This window comes from Candidozyma haemuli, assembly GCF_002926055.2.
Source record: "Candidozyma haemuli strain B11899 chromosome Unknown D_2014730914, whole genome shotgun sequence".
NCBI lineage: Eukaryota > Fungi > Ascomycota > Pichiomycetes > Serinales > Metschnikowiaceae > Candidozyma > Candidozyma haemuli.
Window position 1 is genome coordinate 999,330 of NW_020289911.1, and position 15,693 is coordinate 1,015,022.

The 15,693-nt window shown below is 45.8% G+C and overlaps 6 protein-coding genes and 1 non-coding gene across 7 annotated transcripts; 4 read left to right on the forward strand and 3 right to left on the reverse strand. All coding sequences in view use genetic code 12, as the record gives it.

Moving 5' to 3' along the window:
- Positions 1-2,955: 2,955 nt before the first annotated feature.
- CXQ85_002882 lies at positions 2,956-3,029 on the forward strand. The gene has a single exon. It is a non-coding gene; the product is annotated as a tRNA-Val (tRNA).
- Positions 3,030-3,641: 612 nt separating this feature from the next.
- On the forward strand, positions 3,642-4,112 carry CXQ85_002883 (uncharacterized protein; the record flags this gene model as incomplete). Its single annotated transcript, XM_025486544.1, has 1 exon — positions 3,642-4,112. One exon carries the CDS (start codon positions 3,642-3,644, stop codon positions 4,110-4,112), a length of 471 nt encoding a protein of 156 aa, XP_025344094.1.
- Positions 4,113-4,385: 273 nt separating this feature from the next.
- CXQ85_002884 (uncharacterized protein) lies at positions 4,386-5,744 on the reverse strand (the record flags this gene model as incomplete). Its single annotated transcript, XM_025486545.1, has 1 exon — positions 4,386-5,744. The coding sequence occupies one exon, from the start codon at positions 5,742-5,744 to the stop codon at positions 4,386-4,388; it is 1,359 nt and encodes a 452-aa protein (XP_025344095.1).
- A 989-nt stretch (positions 5,745-6,733) lies between these two features.
- CAS1 (ATP-dependent DNA helicase) lies at positions 6,734-8,905 on the reverse strand (the record flags this gene model as incomplete). The annotated part of the gene is made up of 1 exon (XM_025486546.1): positions 6,734-8,905. One exon carries the CDS (start codon positions 8,903-8,905, stop codon positions 6,734-6,736), a length of 2,172 nt encoding a protein of 723 aa, XP_025344096.1.
- A 532-nt stretch (positions 8,906-9,437) lies between these two features.
- CXQ85_002886 (uncharacterized protein) lies at positions 9,438-9,873 on the forward strand (the record flags this gene model as incomplete). Its single annotated transcript, XM_025486547.1, has 3 exons — positions 9,438-9,539; positions 9,584-9,835; positions 9,865-9,873. The coding sequence occupies 3 exons, from the start codon at positions 9,438-9,440 to the stop codon at positions 9,871-9,873; spliced, it is 363 nt and encodes a 120-aa protein (XP_025344097.1).
- A 20-nt stretch (positions 9,874-9,893) lies between these two features.
- Positions 9,894-10,523, reverse strand: CXQ85_002887 (bifunctional thymidylate/uridylate kinase; the record flags this gene model as incomplete). The annotated part of the gene is made up of 1 exon (XM_025486548.1): positions 9,894-10,523. The coding sequence occupies one exon, from the start codon at positions 10,521-10,523 to the stop codon at positions 9,894-9,896; it is 630 nt and encodes a 209-aa protein (XP_025344098.1).
- A 2,051-nt stretch (positions 10,524-12,574) lies between these two features.
- On the forward strand, positions 12,575-15,514 carry CXQ85_002888 (uncharacterized protein; the record flags this gene model as incomplete). The annotated part of the gene is made up of 2 exons (XM_025486549.1): positions 12,575-12,597; positions 12,646-15,514. 2 exons carry the CDS (start codon positions 12,575-12,577, stop codon positions 15,512-15,514), a joined length of 2,892 nt encoding a protein of 963 aa, XP_025344099.1.
- Positions 15,515-15,693: the final 179 nt, after the last annotated feature.

Below are 15,693 nucleotides of genomic sequence, written 5' to 3' on the forward strand. Positions count from 1 at the left end.
GTGACTCAACCAAAAAGAGGCTTCGGTGGTTGGAGACGGTGTGCTTTGTCAGAACTCAACGGCTGGCCCTTGTTTGGCCCTGGGTCGCTTTTGGTGCCGACCCTGCATCATCGGACTTACATGTTCACCGGCTCGTATTTGCAACCGATATATGCTGTGTTTACTGTTTCGTGGTGAACCCATGACCAGTCGGATAATTAGCGGTTTTCTGTCAAACACCTTGTCTCGACGAACCGTAAGTCCGAAAGGCCGTAAGGCCACTGTGGCGCTTTTTTTTTTTTTGGGAACACAAAAAGACCATCGTTCGCTAGAACACTCTGGAACTTCGATGATGATCGAGATATCGCATTTGGCGTGGTTTGGAACGGCTGCGTTTGCGTTTAAAGGGTCATGTTTGAAGCCTGGTTCTAGGGTAGAAGGTTATAATCACACAACTTGGGCCAAAGAACAGCCAGTTTCAGGTTAAGGGCAGCTTTAGACGAGCCCTTGGGCTGATTTTTCCTGGCATCCAGCGTGGTGTCTTTTTTTTTAAGTGTTGATGCTTCCAGAATCTGGTGGTAGAGCTGCTCTTCCTGGCACAGTCTAGGCAATTTCACATCCCTATACCAATCAGACCACTTGCTACGTTTCTGGATTTTATCTGGCTCTCTTTGGAAACGGAATTACTTGTGGTGTGCAAATTAGCCCCCAAACACTGGCGGTTATTTTGCCCTGCGGTACCAGAGGCAAATGTCTTGGTGCAACATGCACAAGTAGCAGGAAGAAAAGTGGATAGAGTGGCAGAATTAGGGATTAACCTGGTCACTGAAGAGTTTTACTGGTGGAAAAAAAGTGGATTATTTGGTTTCGTAAAGTTCTACGCTTTTGAGTGCTACATCGCCAAGTATCGTGGATGTATACTGCAATATGAGACAAATTAGCATTCCAACGAGCGCTTCTATACTTCAAGCATATGCTTTTGCTGCAGGGTGAAACAGCTGAAAGCGGTTTAGTGGTTCCGAATATGCTGGTGAAGATTTTGGGCCAGATGCTGATTTTTTTTTAAGCGAGACGTTTCGTCAAATTACTGAAAATGGGAAGACGGTTTTGTGCTTCACCTTCGTATCCAGCCAAACGCCCCGACTGCAATCCAAGAGACAAGTGTTCAGAATGTGTAATTTCCCATGAGGAAAGAATATGACTTTGCTACGTATCTCGGCTTTACATTGGTGAAATTGCACGGCGCAAACAAAGTTTGTGTAACTCGTCAAACTTAAAGCCGTTCTACTTTGGGGACGTACTCAGGGAAGTGTTTGGAGTGTAAAGTCAAAGATGACAATACTCTAATTGAAATGGGCGTCTTCTTTTGCTGCCACAAATTCGTCTAACTTGGCCATGCTTCCAGCCTTGGCTTTGGACTTGCCGAGACCCTCGACTGTTCCGTACGTCTATCGGAATCCCGGTCACTCTGTTACAATATCGGGAGGATAACCAAAACTTCTGGAAGTAGAATCAAGAGCATGTAGTTTTGCGGTAGCTGGGGCTTTTGTTTGACCTCCCGGGATACCCGAAAGGTCCATACTACGAACAAAAAAAAAAAAAAAAAAAAAAAAAAATTCGGAAAAAAAAAATGAAGAAGAGGAAAGATGGAACAAAAAGAAGAGAAAGAAGAACGAAAGAGTGAAAATCGATTCATTTAATTCCCCAAATTTTATCCTAACGACAGTTTCTTTCTTGGTTGGCTCATGAACTTGCGTTCAGACGACCGTGTTTAGCTTGACTTGTTCTTGCGAACTGGTTACCCACCATCAAGGCTTACAACTAACCACAGCGTTTCAAAAGACAGCATTTTGGAGTGAAAGCAAAATCAGAGACTTTTATCGGGTGAGACTCACTTAATGCTGGAATTTGTTGGGGTTTCTTCCCAGAGGGGAGTTGCCTTGACCACTGAGAGTATTGCGAATTAGTAAACTTACAATTAGGGGCCTTTTCAGAGATGAATAAGGAGAAGAACCAAAGCAGAGACATAGGATGGGACAGTAAATGAAAACTGACTTTGCCTTGTTTTATTCTTTAACTGGGAAGATATCTGGGATTTCAAGAGATTATGAGGTCGAAACTGGAAGTCGAAGAAATTTGAATGAATGCATTGTGGAGGAGGAAACAATACTACCAAAGATGCTCTTTCATCTACCAGATCATTATTTTTATTGGTGCTTGAAATAATGGTCAGCTTTAGCACAATGGAATGGTGTTTCGACCAGTGTGGCTACGACACCAACATGCTGAGAAAACATTGGTAATACAAAATGGGGGTCAATCATATTACGAAGATAACGCTTCAAATGGAGTTTGAAGAATTAAAGCGATACAGAGCAGCATTAGCTTTGCGCTGGGAATAGCTGATTGCTTACCAGGGCTACTTCGGATGGGTTGACGAACCTCCAAGCTCACTATTACACCCATATCTACTAAAAGCAACGCTCAAGAGTCGTTTAAAGGCTCTATTACATCCAATTGATTCTATGAACTCATCAACTGAGGTACCTGATCTGCTTCAACTCCTTCCTGTGGATTAACAGCAGACGTTGTCTCCAGTGTGAGTCTTTCCCAGCCACCAAGACAACAAACAAGGCAAATGACAGAACTAAGGACCAAATCCAGCGACTACAGAAGAGGAAAAAGTCATCCTCCCGCACCTTGATACTTCTACAGCATTACTTCCCCAACTTATCACTTCCCAAGCTCCTCCCATCCATCTCCACCTTTCCAACCCCTGAACAAGGAACAACAACCAAATTGGCAGTTAAACGGCTTCCAACGGCCCTAAATCACCCGACAATCAAAACTTCAGCCTACTCTTCACCCCCTCCACCTATTCCCAAACTTCCACCTTTTTCGCAGCCAAAACTATACCCATACAAACTATTCGCCCACCGCACACAGAAAACCCGCACCGCAGATTTCCTACAGACAGGTTCTGTGGTCTAGTTGGTTATGGCGTCTGCTTTACACGCAGAAAGTCCCCAGTTCGATCCTGGGCAGAGCCATTCTTGTCTGTACAAAACTTCATTTTTTGCTCCGCACGCGCAAACCCTCTTACACTCTCGCGAGTCCAGGCCAACCAGCGCGTGTGCCTGCACACAAAGTACCCTTTTTTTTGTGGTTACGTGCCGGTTCACGGTTCTGGCTGGCTCATCACCGACAAAAGAAATGGAGAAAAAAAAAAATCTACTCCAGCCAGAGCCTCTACAAGTCCTCCTGCAGTGAACCCCCCAGTGTTACACTATATAGTGCGAGCCATCGCCGACCAAAAAAGTGAGAATTGGAAGTGATAAGGCTGGCGGGGAGGAAGACTTAACCAGACCAAAAAATATACAGAGCCAGGGAAAATTGGATAAAAATCGACACCACGAAACCGTTAACTGCCAGGCCGACTAAATAATTTTTCACCACTCCACTGGGGAAAATAACTATCCTTCATATTCATCCAATTACGGAAATTTCCACTGCACTGGTTTTGCAGCCGTTCTTTAGCACCACTGTAGTCGAGTGCTACAATTCACCAACAAAAAAATAGCTGAAGGCAGGAAGCTGAAAGCTGAAATCTATTCAGGAACACATCCTATTTATTCCAATAACTTTACTTCTCCACTTTGAAAATGGATCTTTTCAGCCCTACAAGCAAGAGAAAGAGAGATGGTGAGGAGGATACCAAGAAGATGGCTAAACTCACAGAGAGAGACCTCTATGCTGTGACTTCGTCTAACGAATGGCCCTTGTATAACCATCCTGAAGGTGGAACCATCAAAATCACGCCTTGGGGTGCTCTTCGTCAGTATACTGTCAATGGTGAGATGGTTACCAGGTTTGAAGACGTTTCCTTCAACGACTACGACTTTAGCAACATCCCTCCTCCACAGCCCCCTATGGTCAACCAGGGTGAAATGCCCACCACGCCAATGTCACTTAGCGTGTCCAATCGGTCGTCTCCGGCTCCTGGCGAGATGCAAGTGAGTCCATCGTGTGAGGCTGAAGGTTACGTTGTGGAAGGCTACAGAGGCGAACAGCGTGGTTTCGAAAGAGAACAGGAACATTTTTTTGGCATGATGGACCAGGACGGTGATGATTAGGTCTTTTGGAGATACGTCGTGGTTCCACTGGCTGTAACCACTCCTGTGTTTTCTGAAGACACCCTTCCTGGAAACCGGTTCATGCTTTGCAATAACATTACGGGTCGTTTGAAAACGACAACTAAAAGGTCAACAAAAGGGGAAAGAATGGGGTATTCTTTGCTGTTGCTGGGTCGTGTGCGGCCTCCCCAGAAGTCTACCGGGAGAACTTACACCGTTTCGGGCTTTTCCGGACCTTGTATTATTCGTTACTCATTATATAAAATTGTATCATTATTTCATGTCGCAGTCTATGCTCACCAAGCCATTATCGTCAACGTAGTACTCCTTACACTCTTTCTTGGTTATGCTGAGGTTCGGGAACTGTTTCTGGTAAGACTTCACGGATGAACAGAAAGACATGGGCAGGATGTATACTCTACCCTTTTCGTTCACGTTCTTTGAGTCGTTCTTGGGGAGCATTTTTTCGTAGTTCAGGACCGTCATCTTGGAGCCGGCCCATTTATCGTACAGATTAAGCACGGGGATGCAATTTGAAATGTACTGCTTCTCCACCGGCGTATACATTTCTTCGAAACAGGTAATTTTTGAGCCGCTGACTTCCACGAAACTCCTCTCGTAGCCCTCCAAGCTCGTGCACGTCGTGTCATTCGAGCATCTACTCATGAGACTGTCTCCGTCAGAATCTGTAGACTGTAAAGAGCTAGCATAGGTCAATTGCAGATTGCGTTTGGATTCCATGCTGAGCGGACGGAAGGCTTCACGAGCAGCTGCACCGAGTAATGTAATATTGGTGGGAGAGTAGTCACGAGGGATACTCTTGAGTCGTGAAAGAATGCGTGTGTCGAGAGACGACGAGAGGTCCCGGCCAATGCACAAGTTTCTATACCAGTGAACCATGCCGTAGAAAGACCAGAAATGCAAAAGAATCTGACTGTACTCAATGCGGAGTCGGAGTGTGTTTCTGTACTTCAAAAGTGCTGCAGAACTCGTGGGAGATGTCAAATCCTCCTTATAATTAACAGAGTTTGTGGATGGGGCTTCGCCGAGCTGAAGATTCAGTAACGTGAAGCTGTGCAAGATCTTACCCCTGTGTTTCTTGGAGAACTTGGCTGCGGCCTGTGAATCATCTGTAGGTTCAAGAAGCACGCCGTTCTTACCGAACTGCGAGAACTCCAGTAGTTGGGCAAGCTTCTTCTCGGCCTTATGAGACAGATACTTCTTTTTAAGTTTGCCAAACACCGTTGGCCCGTTATCGAAACTCTCTTCGCCGTACGCGTCCCCATCAAAGAGGTAGTTATCCAAAGCAGCAGCTGGAGCAGTAGCAGCCTTTGCCGGTTTATCGTCATGGTTCTGGTACTGGAAAAGTACCTCGACCATACCAGCCAAGGCCTTATCTTTAAAATCATAGATATTGAGCTGATTCGAGTTGAGCTCGAGACAAACAGCCTTCAACGAGGCAGAAGAGCTCGACCATGGCGTATCGAACTCTTTCTTCAAAAGAGCGACCCCTGAGAACCCCAAAGACGAAGAATAACCCGGGATCTGGTCTTGTTGATAAGGGGGTAGTATAGGACCAGCCTTGTTGACGGGTTTAGGCTGGTAAGACTCGGAGTATGGCGGGGGATCCATGCTGGAAAAGGAAACAAACAAAGCAAAAGCGATAAAGAAGTAAAATGCAAAAAAGGATCAAAAGGTAAAAAAACTTTATACAAGTTTACTTTCTGGGCATAGCGGCGTCTTATAAATGGAAAGCCAAGAGGGGGGTGTCCCAGAGAATAGGTGGGGTGCGGCAGGACGAAACCAAAAGAGATGTGCGCAGAGAAAGCAAAAAAGTGCTCTGCAGCACAACGTCACTCAGCAAGCAAGGCCACAAACTCCACTGATTGGAGGCAAAGAAAAGAAAAGAAAGCTTGGGAAGCTGTCAAGATGAAGTCGGGATTTTAAGTTAAAGGTTAAAGTTTCAGTTTTATCAACTTTATTATTCGTTCTTTCTTGAAGTTCATATTCTCTTCCCTCCATGTTGTTTGCAGCCAGACGGGATGGTCGCGCAAAATGACCATCACACCGAAAAGTCCATTCACGGACATACCGCGCCAGAGCCCTGATACACTCTGAGCAAGCAAGATAGCTAGAAACAGACAATGGAGGGAGGATGCAGAGGCCAGACTCGTTAAGGTCTGGCTGAGTTTAAACTTTTTTGAAAGGGAATTTCTCGGTTTGACATTCCGGGTTCCGAAAACCTGGCGGGAATTTGCAGCCAGAAAGTCCCGGATTTTTCTTGGTTGTCCGCGCCAAGGCTGCGGGACGCTGCCAAACCTGCGACGGAAGATTCTCATAGTTCGGCTGCGAAAAAGCCGGAAAGGCCTGGAAGCATAAATTGCTCAATTGGAGTTTAAAGGGTTACTTCCGGGCTGGGAGCGCCTCGTTTGTGACGATAAGATGGTTATGACAGTTTGGGGGCTTTTCGTGTTGTCGTTTTGCGCATCGCAACGTCATGCTGCATTTCGGCCCGTGTCCCATCGAATGAAGCCCACACATAGACTTAATGGTCTCACGGCACGGATCAACAACACCTCGTCGCTTAGCCGGTTCGAGAATTAGATAACGGCGGGAAACTATTACTTCCTTGATTCGAGGAATTGGGAGATATTGTCGATCATGTCTGCTTTCCGGGAAGCGCTTTTGATGTTGCCGCTGTATCGACTGATAAAGTCTCTAAGTTGAGCCACCGTGACATCTTTCCATGAGTTGTTACGCCAAATCATAATGATGGCTTGCTCGGAAAGCTTATCGAGCTTGGGTTTCTTGTCAGGACGCAAATTGTCCTCTGCAGCTTTTCTCTTGACATCTTCGTTGCCGACCTTGTTGAGACTCGAATTGATAAGGTTGAGAATGCCCGTAGCATCTTTGTCTCCTTCAAGCTTCTTCCGGAGTTGGATGAGTTTCTGAACGGTCCAGTCGTTATCTTCAAGCGCACTCAGTTCGTTTTTGATGTCGATCTGAAGGGCCTCCTGTTTGATGACCTTGTAAAAGTAGTTGAGTACTGGGTTTGGATGCTCAGCTGGATCGTAGCTGTCCTCAATACCGACCGTCTCAATCAAAGCCTTATACAACTCCTGAAGTGGTTCTGGGACTAGCGCTTCTTCGTCTGTGTTGAAGTAACGTTCGCCTTCTTGGAACATGTAGTCAGGTAAGCTTCTGACCTCACTGAGCCAGGGCAATTGAATCAATAAGAAACCCTCGGGTAAGCTCTTGTCCTTCAAGTTGGATGTCGAATTCTTGATGTTTGTAGGGTACATTGCATAAAGATTGGGCGTGGAGTTTTTCCTGATACACCCGAATACGACAGCATACCTATCGAGCTTGACGCAACCCTGGTAAAGCTGTTTGAGCGTATCAAGCGAATGTGTATATCCACCTTCTTTACTTGCAGAGCCCAAGCCGTCACTGAAATCGGCAGTAACAAAAAGTGGAGGTTTCAAGTTGAAGTATGGCTTATAGGTGTTGGCAGGTCTGAAACACAACAACTTTAAGTAGGGAGCACGCGTGAATGATACCTTATCCTTCTCTTCATCTCCGTCGTCCTCGTCGTCATTATCGTCAACTTCATTTTCCTCTCCCTCTGGAGCATTATCAAATGCATAGCTTCTCATATACTCCAACGTTTCTTCGTTCAAATACATGATTTGCTCGTTGGTATCTTCAACTTCCTCGTTGGTACGCTTGACTGGGATACCCTTGACAACAGTGAATTTCTCTTTTTGTTCTTCGGGCTTTTCTTCTTGTTTTAAATCAACCTCTTCTGCAGAATCCTGCCGTTGTTGCTTGCTTTCAAGTTGCACAATCTTCAAGGTATCTCCACCAGTATAGACCTGCCTGAACAGTTTCACAGACTCGTGGTTATACAAAGTGTACCCTTTGATAGAACAGCCAAACTTACCACCAATTCCATCTCCATCGCTCAAAATCAAATCGCAAGCGAACTGAATCCTTCTGATCTCTTTCACTCTGGAAATCGACTTTCGTATATGGGAAGAAACAAGAGTATCCAGCCAAACGGGAGTATCCAGCTCCTCCACCTTAATATCCTTCAACGGCAGTTCGTCATCGGTATCTTTTCGGCTTTTGCCCACCTCGCTCAAAAAGTTGGTGTTCAAGAAGATATTCTGATACAAGGATATATCAAAGCTCTTTCGCTTAGTCTGCTGGCTATCTTCAAAAGTATCCAAAAAGATAGGGTTGACCCAAACCCTGTTATCCTCGAAATCACTGATCATTGTTCGTAAACTATCCTTGAGGTCCTTATTGATGTAAGGCTTATCGTTGTTGGTGAGCCAGAACAACTTCTTGACATTATACTGCGTCCTGGTCTGGAATTCACGTAAAATAGTCTTCAACACCGTATGAAGTCGGTCATGGGGCTCTTCATTATATGGAAACCTGTCCTTAAGTTTCTTGAAGCCGTCCATATCGTCTCTCACAATTTCAGTGAGTCTCTTCATATTGGAACTGTTCAAGTCGTTCAACGAAAACACCTTATTGAGGCCAGAATTCTTAGGAAACTTCTTCCCTGTCTCTTGGGAATTGTAAAAGTAAATTCCCACACCGTTCTTGGGATATGTCATCACCATATCAGACATGAGATCATTCACACACGTTAAGATCTCTAGTATCTGGGACTTGCCATCGAGATCCTTAATTGGTTTGAAAATCGCGTCCGAGAGTTCCACAAGGAACACAATGCCTTCTTTTATCTCATATTGCTTGTAATTCTCGTCTTCGTCAGCCATTTCTGAAGGTCAACCAGAAGTGTAGTTCGTATTTTCTAAGCTGGGGTAGGTGCGTACATATCTACAGGCCCACACAACCACCATAAGAAACGCCTCCAGTGAAGAAGGTTGGTAAAGGTGAAGGAGGAAAAATAATGGTCTCCTAAAGAGTAAATTATGACAATTCATGCTATGGTAGGTATTTTTCATCCAAACTCTCAACAGAATGGAATGTTAATGGACCTCTTAACTGGCCTTATAAGTCCTTCTGTTCCCTTCAGCAAACGCCAGAATACTTTTAAAATTACTGTTTTCTTGAAATCCAGAAAAACTTTACCCAAAAAAATCACCTTAATCAAACTTAACCTCCACTTCTTCACAGAATGTACTCTCTTTCAGTACTCTCCCTGTCTCCATAGTGAAGGTGCTCTGCACAGTGTAGCCTCAGAATAGCTCTAGTATTACTATTGATCCGAATCAACTCCACTACAGCTACACTTTCCTTCTCCTTTCCTAACAAAACCCTTATCAATTACACACTCCATCCCCTTCCATGTCCATTCATTACCTCCTCATTCTAAATCGCCAGGGCAAAACCAGACTTGCCAAGTGGTTCGACAGCGCATATACTGAGAAGGAAAACATGAACATATCAGTGAAATCCATAGACTTATATCGTCCCGAGACCTGAAACACCAGTCGAACTTTGTCGAGTACCGTAATAACAAGCTTGTTTATAGGAGGTATGCTGGGTTATACTTTGTGGTGCTGATCGACTATATGGATAACGAATTGACGTACTTGGAATCGGTGCATTTCTTCGTCGAGATCCTTGATACGTATTACGATAATGTGTGTGAGCTCGACCTTGTTTTCAATTTCCATAGGCTTTATGTGGTGCTAGACGAGATCTACTTGGGTGGAGAATTACAAGAGATTCTGAAGGGAAGGGTGCTCCAGCGACTCGCTTACTTGGACAGCCTCAGTGATTAGGTCTTGATTATTTATGTTACACGAAGTATTCCACTTCACGGTCTATTGGGTTGTGGAGGTCCCGTTTCTCGATTTCGGCCCATAACTTGGTTGTTACCTGGTCAATCGGGAGTCCATCGACATCCACAATGGCAATGCTGGGGTCAGAGGAGTCTAGGATGTTCAAAAAGCATGCTTTGACTTTCTTTTGGAACTCGATCTGCTCATAACGTTCTTCACCGTACCCTTTTCTGTTGCTGAGCTCCTCCAAGCTGATGGTGAGAAAGAGAGTCAAATCAGGTTTCGGGAGGCCTCTATCAGGGCCATAGAGCCAGTCATAACTGTCCATCTCAGCTCCTTTCTTCGCTAGGGAGTAGGCGATGCCTGAGTAGATATACCTGTCCATGACAACATTCTTCCCTGAACGGAGCAATTCTGTTAACTTCAGTGCTAATTCCCATCTGTTGGCCAGAAATAGAAGATGGGCAGCTTGGTCTGGAAGACTGAAGCTCTTGTCGGTAAGGTACTGGTTGATGATCTGACCGATCGGAGTCAGTCTATCGGGAAACTTGACAAGCTCAGCATTGAGCTTTCCAGCAAGGATTTCACCCTGAGTGGATTTCCCAGATCTATCGAGACCTTCAATAAGGATAAGAGTGCCTCTCATGGAATGTTGTACAAGGTACGAGAAACCTCAACTATGGAGATTATCATACGCGCTCTGTAGACAGGGCATAGTAAGACACTAGAATGGGGGACAGTATATAAACGCGTTACCCCATGAAATTTAAAGACAATTAAAAGTGGTTAATCGTTCAAGTGAATTTGTAGAAAGGTATTGTAAAGGTTCAGAATATACTGTTGGTTGAGAAGGTTAGAGTGGTGAGAATGGACCAGCCTGACAGACCATTAGGGTACCCCAAAAGGCAAAGTTCAGAAGCTAATGACTTCCTAACGAGGAAATAGAGTATTTCGGATCTGACTTTAAAGAAGGTTTAGGCAGAATGTTCATATTAAGTTTATGGAGAACATCCACTCCTTACACTGTTCATACCAACCAGGAGTCCATTCCTACCACAACAATCAACTGGCCGATGAAATGCCAATTCCAGAAGAGACTTCTACGTCTTCAATCAACGACATCTCCAATTGGTTGTTGATTGACCTACAATCCACAGGTGTTGAAGATCCCCTAACAATAGGCCCAGCTGTACGCTGGGACGCCAGACCCTCTTCAACTTTCAGCATCCTCCTTGACCCTCCATTGCCCTCCACTCCACCTTAATATCCCCATTCCTCAGTATGTTCCCCGGAACATGACCGGGAGGTTCAGAGCTTAGCTCACCTCTCGGAGATACACCGGGGCAGATTTCACTCTGCCATCGCCACGCCTAGACTACACCAGCCGATAGAACACGACCAGGCAGCCAGCCAGCAGCATCAAGCCACGTTACCAGTAACCACGAGACGACGCCGCCGAGGACGATGGTGGAGAGAAGAAACCAAAAGAGGAAGAGAATTTTTCGCAACCACAGGCAGAGGCAGAGAGGAAGGTAGGGAGGCACGGGTGTGTTCCCCAGGAGACAGACTGCCAGATACAGACAAACGAGACTTACTGGTACGACACCAGCATTACTACCTGCCACGCCTGAAACTCTGAATTGAGCCCCGGAACCCTTCTCCCAATTAACCTCTTTGCCTCTACAGCCTCTTCCCTTTTGTACTCCCTTAACCAGATCCAGATCCTCAGCCCCCAAGCGGTACATCCTTCCTTGGGATCTGAAAAATGTCCCACCGCGAATGCTGGGCAGCAACCACGCGGTTGCCAGGAACATAATCCACATCCAAGGGGTCCAACCATCTATGCAACCACCAATCTGGGCCCATTTTAAAGATAAAAATGACGCCGAAACAGAACCTTCTCATTCCAGATCACCGCTTCTCGTACCCGAATTGTTGGGTGGTTCGCCGGATTCGCCGGCCCTTTAACCGCTACACCGCACTCTCTGTACTGCTCCTGCTACCTCCAATTACCCCAAATCGTACCTTCACTGTGTTGCGCAACCACCCAAAAAAAAAATGCACCAACCCTTTAAAAAACTCCCATAGTCAAGCTTCGAAAAAAAAAAAAAGCTAATTCCCATGTGAGTGCTTGCTTTTAATTTCCCCTGCGTCCGTTTCGCTAGCAAACTATAAATCTGGCTTTATGCCTTTAAACAGCACTACCTCCAAAACTCAGCCCTCGCGGGCTTTTTTTCTTCTTCCTTTTTGTCCCTCAGACAGCCAGGCGGTGCAGCGGTAACAGACCCTGTACTGGTCTCTCCTGGTTAAACACGTATGCTTTGTATTTTTTTTTATGTTGGTCGTATTAAATCATGAAATTTCTTCACCGTCCACGTTGTTTTGTGTCGCTTCTTACTGTCTCATTCTACGTTTTTCAACCCTGCTTTGCGTCTTTTCTCTCGTGTTTTCCTCTTCCAGTACCTTGGCCAAAACGCTTATGGGTTACACGCTCGCATTTTTTTTTTTTTTTTTTTCTGTGTCTCTCTACCGGTCTGGCAATCGTGAAACATACCACGCTTTTTATCAGTACACCTCCACCCTTTCTTTTTTTTTATCTTATTCAGTTGCAAAAGAACCAAATCAAATAGCTTCAGTCCTTCGCTTATTTTAGCTTTTTCCTGCTTAAACTAGTGTCCTGTCTTTCTTTGCCCAGGCATGTCCCAGCTATTAACCGGTATGTTTTAGAAAAACCGTCCCCCCAAGGGCCGAATCAGGCTATAATCCAGATTTACTAACTGTTTTCCAGTCGGTCTGAATCCGAATTTGCTCTTCTACGCTTGGAGACTTCAGCAGACTAAGCTGTGCTCGGTCACTGTTGTGGATCCGTCTGTTGATCCAAACTCTCCAATCTCCTGGCGTTCTTCTGTTTTTGGAGATGCTACCTTTACTCCCGATCTGCTTGCCTCCTCCGTGTCCCATTTACCTAAACTGGCCACCTACGACTATGTGATCTTGTCCGTGCCTAATTTGCAACAGTTCCAGGACGCCTGTGCCCAGATCCAGCCGTTGCTCCGCCGCGACGCCTTGATTGTCATTGAATCTACGGGCTACGTCAATTTGGAACCTTTTGTTGTGTCAAGCTTGCCAAAGGCTAGGGATCTTTCTGTTTGTTCCATTATGAACGAAAGTGACATTAAACGTGCTCCTGGCTTCAACTCACACGTCTGCTTCCACCGCACCTTGAGCCTGGATCTTCGTGTTTACTTGGGTGTGTCTTCTTCCGCGTCAAACCAGCTCGTTCCTGCTAAGGATTCCAATACTTTTGCTAGATTCTATAAGATGTGGCAGTTGGCTCAAGAGGATTCCAAGGGTGTCATTAGTTTGCTCAAGTCCACCAACCCGCGTGAGTTCATGACTTACCAATGGAAACAAGCCTTGCCAAGACTCGTTTTGAACCCTTTGTCTGTGATCTTTGAAGAGCCTTACCCTCAAGACCTTTCCCGCCAGATCTTGGCTAAGCCATTGATCACTGGTCTTGTCAACGAGGTTTTCAAGATCATCAAGAAGATGGAATGTAAGCTCGTCAAGGGCTTTGAGAATGAAACCAACTTGATCAAGAACTGGCTGGCCTACTTCCCATTGCCTGAAAAGTCTAACAAGAATCTTCCGCAGTTCTGTGAATCTAACACCTTGTTCTACGACTTCTTCCACCAACGCGATATTGAAGTCGACTTGCTTCTATTGCAGCCTATTTTGCTTGGTGATGATTATGGCGTCAAGACTCCTTACTTGGAGAACTTGTACTCCATCTTGTGCCAACTTTTGAAAATGAACTCGAAGGAAGGTTCCTCTTTCTTCACTCGCAAGTTGGATGGCTATGATTCAAAGAAGAGCGAGTTAGAGGCTATGACACAGAACTTGAAGCAGCTCAGCCTTGAAAAGTATCAATTTGAGAACAATTTTGAAGAGCGTCAAAAGCTGTTGCAAAATGTTGAAAGCCAAATCGTCCAAAAGAACCAGTTGTTGGCCAAGCTTCTGTCTGACCATGAATCAAAGACTAGAGAGCTCTCGTCAGCCAGCCAGTCTCACCAACAACAATTGTCCGACATTAATGCTCAATTGCAAGAAAAGGAAACTGAGCTTCAACAGTTGCTTCAGCGTGTTGAACTGGCTCGTCAGGAAGCTGCCTCTCAACCGGCTCCTGCCCCTTCCCCTGCTCCTCAGGCCCGCTCCGCACAATTGGATGTTCCAAATAACAAGTCTGCTCAACCTCAACAAGTTGAAGGGTCTACAGGTGTCCAGGGTACTCCTGATTTGTCTGACTTCGCTGATGTTGCCATGTACGGCGCTGCTTTGAATGGTGAAACTCCACCAGCCCAAAGGGAAGCACAAAGACGTTTGGGTGAGCGTGAGCTTGAACTTCAAAAGAGAGAGCAGGCACTCCAGGAAAGAGAACATCAGTTCACCCAGAATCCTCAGGCCCAAAACCAAGGTCAGAAACCTCCAACTCACAATCGCTCGGCTTCTCAACCTTTGGATGAATTGCAGAATTACACTAATTATAACAACTACAATGGCTACAGCAACGGCAACGGCAACGGTTATGCTCAACCTGAAGCTACTAGAGGGGGCCAGGAAGGTGCCAATCAGTCTAATGGTTACGGAGCTGGACAGACCAATGGCTACTATGATGCTTCAAGCCAGCAACCTCCTCAGGCTGCTCAACCTTACCAGGGCCAAGTTCCTCCTCAGGGTCCTCCAGGCCAGTACATGGGCTACCAAAATGCCCCTCCTGCAAGAACTTCCCAATCATTTCCTTCGCTTTCCAAATCACAACAACAACAGAACGGCTCTTACGAGGGGTACATTGATCAGAGACCGCCTCATGGATTGCCTCCAAACGGATTTCCACAAAGCACTTTGCCAACTACTTTGCGTAATCCTCAACGGTACCAGAACGGTCCTCCAGGAGCTGCCCAGCAACCACCTAAACACCGCATGGGATCGCATCCAAACCTCCAGATGGGAATGCCAATGGGATCAAGCCAAATGTTGCCTGGTCAAATGCCTCCACAGCAAATGCCTCCCCAGCAGATGCCTCCCCAACAGATGCCTCCCCTGCAAATGGGTATGAGTATGGGCATGGGCGGTAATGTTCCTATGGGTGGTCAGAGAAAGGCTAATCGTCGTTCTGCCTTCCCTCAAATGGAGGGTAGCACTTTCAACATAGATTACGGTGGAAGAGGTGGAATGCCAATGCCTGGAGCTAGCAATGCGCCACCTACCAAATCTAAGCATCGCTCGATGATGCCTGGGCAAATGATGCAAGCACAACAGCTGCCTCCTCTTGCTCAGGGAGCTCAGGGGCCTCAATTGGGGCAAGCTCCACCTTTGGCGCACCAACAGCTGCTGGGACAGTTGAGTCAAACAGGAAGGAGTCAGCAGCAATTGCAGCAGCACCTTCGTCCTCCCCAGGGTGCTTCTAACTCTGGCTCCATGACGTCTTCGAACTCCAACGATCTGCCCAAAACTTCAACCGCTGATATCCAACACGATATCCGTATAGAAGTTCCTGTCATGGATGCTCCTAAGGAACAAGCAGCACAAGTGGCTGAAAAACAAAAAAAGAAGAAGAAGGGCATCTTTGGCAAGTAAGGAAAGATTCTGCTTTTTTTCTTTCTGTATATTAGAAACTATAATGACTCCTTTGTATTTAAGTAAATTTTGACCTTTTCGCAGCCACTGTAAGAGTTCTGTATAAACCAATAGTATCAACGCTACTGCACCAGAATTGAGTCGCAACCAGTAACTAACATCAACATCCAACCTTCTAT